This window comes from Colobus angolensis, unplaced genomic scaffold (assembly GCF_000951035.1).
Source record: "Colobus angolensis palliatus isolate OR3802 unplaced genomic scaffold, Cang.pa_1.0 Scaffold71, whole genome shotgun sequence".
NCBI classification, from domain to species: Eukaryota; Metazoa; Chordata; class Mammalia; order Primates; family Cercopithecidae; genus Colobus; species Colobus angolensis.
Window position 1 is genome coordinate 1,240,869 of NW_012120821.1, and position 6,000 is coordinate 1,246,868.

At 33.6% G+C, this 6,000-nt stretch overlaps 1 protein-coding gene across 3 annotated transcripts in view; it reads left to right on the forward strand.

Moving 5' to 3' along the window:
* Positions 1-6,000, forward strand: part of NFXL1 (nuclear transcription factor, X-box binding-like 1) — a 74,759-nt gene that overhangs the window by 23,102 nt on the left and 45,657 nt on the right. For all 3 annotated transcript variants that reach the window (XM_011927323.1, XM_011927321.1, XM_011927322.1), the window contains exons 12-14: positions 283-373; positions 5,061-5,181; positions 5,403-5,562. In XM_011927323.1, coding sequence (XP_011782713.1) covers positions 283-373; positions 5,061-5,181; positions 5,403-5,562 — 372 coding nt within the window. The remainder of the gene's footprint in view (positions 1-282; positions 374-5,060; positions 5,182-5,402; positions 5,563-6,000) is intronic.

A 6,000-nucleotide genomic window follows, 5' to 3' on the forward strand; every position in this document is an offset into this window, starting at 1 on the left:
GTCTCTGCATGGATAAAGGAATGAAATTATCTGATGGAAATGTTTTGAATCATAGAATAATTAACTGAAGGTCAAGAAAATTTAGCTTGATTTGTTAAATTAGGTCATCGTAAGTTCTTAGTGAAGTATGTTTACTTACCAGAAGAATGTTGATATTCTTGAATACTTCTTTTAGTGAAAACTATATCTTTTGCTTTCCATAAGTTCTGTAACTAGTAATGACATGCCTATTATTAATGGGTTTTTGAATTACCTGTTCTTTATATATTGCTTTCTCTTCAGTGTTGCCCTGGAAACTGTCCACCTTGTGATCAAAACTGTGGACGGACTTTAGGATGTAGAAATCATAAGTGTCCATCTGTCTGTCACAGAGGTAAACTTTAACAATAGCTATGATTTTATGTTTGTATTGATGTAGTGTTTTTTTTTTTTTATTGTCAATATTCAATATAATGTATTGAGATAGTGTTTTATAGTCATTGTGTATCTCACTTGACTCTCTTAACCTTGAGAATAAGGTAAGACAGTTTGCCAGTGTCCCTATTTTATAGGCAAAGAGGTTGAAACTTAAGAGGGTTTAGTGACTTACTCAGGGAAATGTCTAGTACATTTGAACCCAGGATTTCTGTATATAAAAGTATTGTCCTTTCTATAACACCATGTTGTTTTCCCACTTCCTAACTTTCCCTACACAATTTTTTCATCAATGAAGGTGTTCTTAGCGTTTTGAACACCTTATTTATTCTGAATTTTATGTACTTATTTGGAGTTAAATCTAGTGAAGGATTAGATATGTCCTAAGCTGGTGATTTTTAAACATTTTGATCTCATGACCCCTTTACACTCTTTGGTCCCCAAAGGCCTTTTGTTACAAATGTGAGTTTTATTCATTGACATTTATTGTATTTGAAATTAAAATAAAATGTAATAATATATATTTTTAAATAGCAATATTAAGCCCATTATATCTTAATACAAGTAATATACTTTTATGAAAAATAACTATTATCTGAAAAAAGTAGAAAATTTTACATTCTTACAAATGTCTTTAATGTCTAGCTTAACAGAAAATAGCTGGATTCACATATATGCTTTTGCATTCAATCTGCTGTGGATATCACTTGTCACTAGCTTCTGGAAAACTCTATGCATATGAGACCTTGCAGACTTCCTGAAAGGGTCTCAAGAACCGCTAGGGTTCCTAGACTATACTTTGAGAATTACGTTCTAAGTTATTACTAGACATTGAAAACTGAGTTAACTTCACTCATTTGGATTATGTTGATATGAAATGGAATCTACTGAGATATGGTATAGAGTATTAGAAAGATCATGAACTTAGAGTAAGAAATCCTGGATTTAAGCCTAGACTCTGCTAGTTAGTAGTTTAATACCTAGAACAAACTACTAAACTGTTTCTCGGTTGATCTCCCAATCCTTTCAGAAATCCTGCCTCATATATGGAACTATTATTATTTTATATGTGGAACAGGCCAGGAGACTATTGGCCCAAGGTAAATAGAACTAGTCGCAGAGTCAGGATGTGAACCCAGTGTTTATGATATTTCCATTATACTACATTCCTTCCCCATTAGGAAAAGTGTCAGATTCTATTACCCTGTAGACATTTTCTGTAGGTGTTCTTTGATTTGTCAGTGAAGTTTAGAAACAATTTTTCAGGTATATTCTCACCAACACTAGAAAGATTTTATTTTCTTTTATAGTCATTACATCACTGACCCATTGAGTTTTTACAGATTTTTGCAAACTATATCTCTGTAATGTAACTGGTTTAACAGTAGTAAATCTAATATTTTGTTATTTACCACATTACAAGATTAAAGGAGGAATGAGAGCATCTTGATAAACATCTAAAAATGGTTGATAAATCCAACATTTATATAAGATAAAAGTTTAATTGGAAATAGACATATCCTTAACCTGATAAAGAGTATCTGCAAAGTTTAGAGCAAATATCATACTTATTGGAGAAGTGTTAGAAGCATTTCTTTCTCTCATATTTTTGTGAAGCAAAGCCCACAAATATTTCAGTATTAATCTCTAAAAGATGAATTCTTAACCTAAACATAGTTAACATATTTCTTCATATCAGCAAATATCTGGTGTTCAAATTTCTTGTTGTCTTATAAGTAACTTCATTTTTTACGTCAGTTTGTAGACTCTGAAACCTAATAAAATTGACATTGTAATTGGTTTTGTTTCAAAAGACTTTTAATTTATAATTTCCATCCTCTATCTCCTTTCTTCCCTTGTGACTTATTTGTTGAAGAAACTAGGTTGCTTTATTTAGTTTCTCAGAGCCTGGGTTTTGCAGATTGCATCTCTGTGGTATTATTTAACATGTTCCTCTGTCTTCTATATTTTCTGTAACCTGTTAATTGGATCTAGAGGTTTGATCAGATTCAAGTTTTGATATTTTTTGGTAGAGTGGTGTTTTTTGTTGTTGTTGTTGTTGTTTTTTTAGATTTTTATTAACCCTTAAAAAAGCTTATTAGTCACAACAAAATTTTCCCTGATGGAAAGTATATGGAAGATGCTGTTGTGCAACTCTCAACATTTGTTTCATCTACAGTTTTAAAAGAATGTGGAATCATAGTATCATACTATTTTTCCATCATTCTAGAATCCTTTGTAAGCAGAATTATACAATAATTTATAGGGGGAATGTACTAACTGCGTGCTTGTGTTGCGGGTATATGAAAATTTGATTTATAGTTTTTTTTTTTTTTGAAGCGGAGTCTCTCTCTGTCACCAGACTGGAGTGCAGTGGCGTGATCCCGGCTCCCTGCAACCCCTGACTCCCCAGTTCAAGTGATTCTCCTGCCTCAGCCTCCCGAGCAGCTGGGATCACAGGCATATGCCACCATGTCCAGCTAATTTTTGTGTTTTTAGTAGAGCCGGGATTTCACCATGTTGGCTAGGATGTTTCGATCTCCTGATCTCGTGATCTGTCTGCCTCAGCCTCCCAACGTGCTAGAATTATAGGCATGAGCCACAGCCCCCGACCAATTTATAGTTTTTTTTTTTAAGTTCTGGATCATCTGTGTTTATAGTTTTAGAACTACCCGAATCATGCCTATTTTGGCTATTAACTGGTATTGGACAGTGTAGTTACAGTCTCCGTATACTACTTTATCATTTTGAAAGTATTATCATGGAAGCTATTTTAATTAAAATATGTTATGCTGTATAGGTATCTATAACGAATTCCGTTGGTCAGTAGGGAAACTGTTTAGAGAAATTATCCCTTATTCTCAAAATTTAATTTTAAAAAACGTGATACTGTTGTTTAGAATAGCAAAAAGGTTATGTTTGATAAGTTCCTCTGCTGAAGATGAACGAAAAATTGTCATTGTTAAGTATAGAAACTGATATAATATGCTGAATGAGAACTGACTTAAATATCACTATCAGCTTTAAAAATACAACTTTTGTAGTCATTCTTTGGGTAAAATAAAAATAAAACTTGATTATGTGGGTTAGGATAATTGACTTGCATTAACATCAAGAATATATGTGTAAAACACATTGGGTGTTTTATATAATGTTATGTTTGACCCTATGATGTTTTACCTCTAATTTTCTCTTTTTCTATGTTCATTATTTGAATTATAATTCTTAATTTGTATTTGTTTTAGGGAACCATTTTGAACTTCTAGAGGCACTTAAGCCAGGATATTGTCTATCTTTAATCTTTTTTTATCAGGTTAACTCCCGGTCTGTGTTTTGCTTGGTCCTGACACCTAAGCAACAGTCTCTTTAAGATATTCGTTTCTTTGTTGAAAACTCTTCTTCCTTCATTACTTCATTTCTGATAGAGTTCCTTATGGGGAAAACTAGAGTGGAAGAAAGCCCTTAAGATGATAACAGAACCTCTTGGAGAGAACTTTATAACCTGCTTTAAATATTTCTTTGATTTTGTTTTTTTATATTTCTGCCAACCCATAATAAAAGAGTGTAAAAAGCTGAAACCAAAATAACATTTTTTTTTTTTTATGTTTAGAAGAGATATATTTGGGATTATAGCCTAAAATGGTGGCTTAGTACTTAGTCTTTCACAAAGTACAGTTAATGGAAAATGGACTGTACTTGCTACTAACCAATATCAGGTCATGAGAGAGAAGTTATTGGGAATTCATCTAAAAATTGTGTACTTGGATAAATGTATGAAAACAGGCCAACGATATTATTGTTAATGTTAAATTTTCCAAAGACTTAAATCCATTTTTGCTTGTTTTAGTTTTGAATGAATAATGTGTTAAATTTGTTGTTTAGAACAGAAGTTTTAGCAAATTTTAGAGAAATGTCTAAAACTTTATTGAGGTCCCGGTGGGTACAGAGAGAAAAGTGTTATAAATCAGGGGCTGGGTGCAGTGGCTCACGCCTGTAATCCCACCATTTGGGAAGCTGAGGTGGGAAGATTGCTTGAGTCCAGGAGCTCGAGACCAGCCTGGGCAACATAATGAGACCCTCCTATCTCTATACATAATCAGAAATTAACTTGGCATGGTGGTGTGTGTCTGTAGTCCCTGCTACTTGGGAGGCTGAGGTGGGAGAATTGCTTGAGCCCAGAAAGTTGAGGCTGCAGTGAGCCATGATCATGCGACAGCACTCAGCTTGAGCAACAGGGTGAGACCCTGTTGCAAAAAAAGAAGAGAAAAGTGTTATAAGTCAAAAGTATACAGCTTGTTAAATTTTTACAAACTGAACATAGCCAGGTAACCAAAAGTTACATAATTAAACAGAACATTACCAGAATTTTCAACACCCTACTTGCATCCTTCATAACCATTACTCTGATTTTGAACAGTATGGATTAGTTTTTCTTGTTTACTTTATATAAATGGAAGCATGCACTATGTACTCTTTGTGTCTGAATCAATGTTTTATGGTAGGATTCATTCATGTTGTTGTAGTTTCTTCATTCTGGTTGTAGAGTATCCCATTGTGTGAATATACTAAATTTATGTATTTTACCATTGATAGGCATTTGGGTAGTTAAGGAAACTTTTTAATTGTCAGATTTTTTTTTTTTTCAGGCAGTTGCTATCCCTGCCCAGAAACCGTAGATGTGAACTGTAATTGTGGCAATACAAAGGTGACAGTGCCCTGTGGCCGAGAACGTACCACAAGACCACCCAAGTGCAGGGAGCAATGCAGGTGAGTTTGAAGCTTTGTACAAGCTTCCATCTGATGTTGTACAAATTTAAATTCATATTGGCTTTTAATATTTTAATTTTGCTTTAGTGTTTTAAAATATTAATATTCACAGTATACTCATTCTATATGGAATCAGAAGATATATAAATAGATAATTTTCCTTTAGATGTAATTATTCAATGATTAAAAGTAATTTTTGAAAATTGTACTTTATGATTTAGTCGACCACCAACTTGTCATCATACAAGTCAAGAAAAACATCGCTGTCACTTTGGCTCTTGTCCACCATGTCATCAACCTTGCCAAAAAGTTTTGGAGAAATGTGGTCATTTGTGTCCTGCTCCGTGTCATGATCAAGCATTAATAAAGCAGACTGGCAGGGTAAGGGAATAATGCTATTAAAGAAATAGTGCATTGCTGTGGGTTGTACTTTCTTGCTTTTACTTAGTTTTTCAACAAGCAGTGATTAAGCACTTATTGGGAAGCACTGTGCTTGGAGCAGGGTACAAGGTAATCAAGACTTGATTTTTTTGTTTTAAGCAACTCACAGTGTAGAAAAGGAGTGAAACCAATAAACAGTCAGTGTGATAGTTACATTATGATCATGATATAGATGAATTTGGCAGTCCTCCTTCATATATTGTGGTTTAGCGTTATAGATGTCTCCTATAACCTTATTTTAAATATTTGTTCACACTTTAATATTTTATTTAATATTTATTTATTTATTTTTTTATTTTGAGACAGAGTCTCACTCTGTTGCCCAGGCTGGAGTGCAGTGGTGTGATCTCAGTCACTGCAACCTCCACCTCCCGGGTT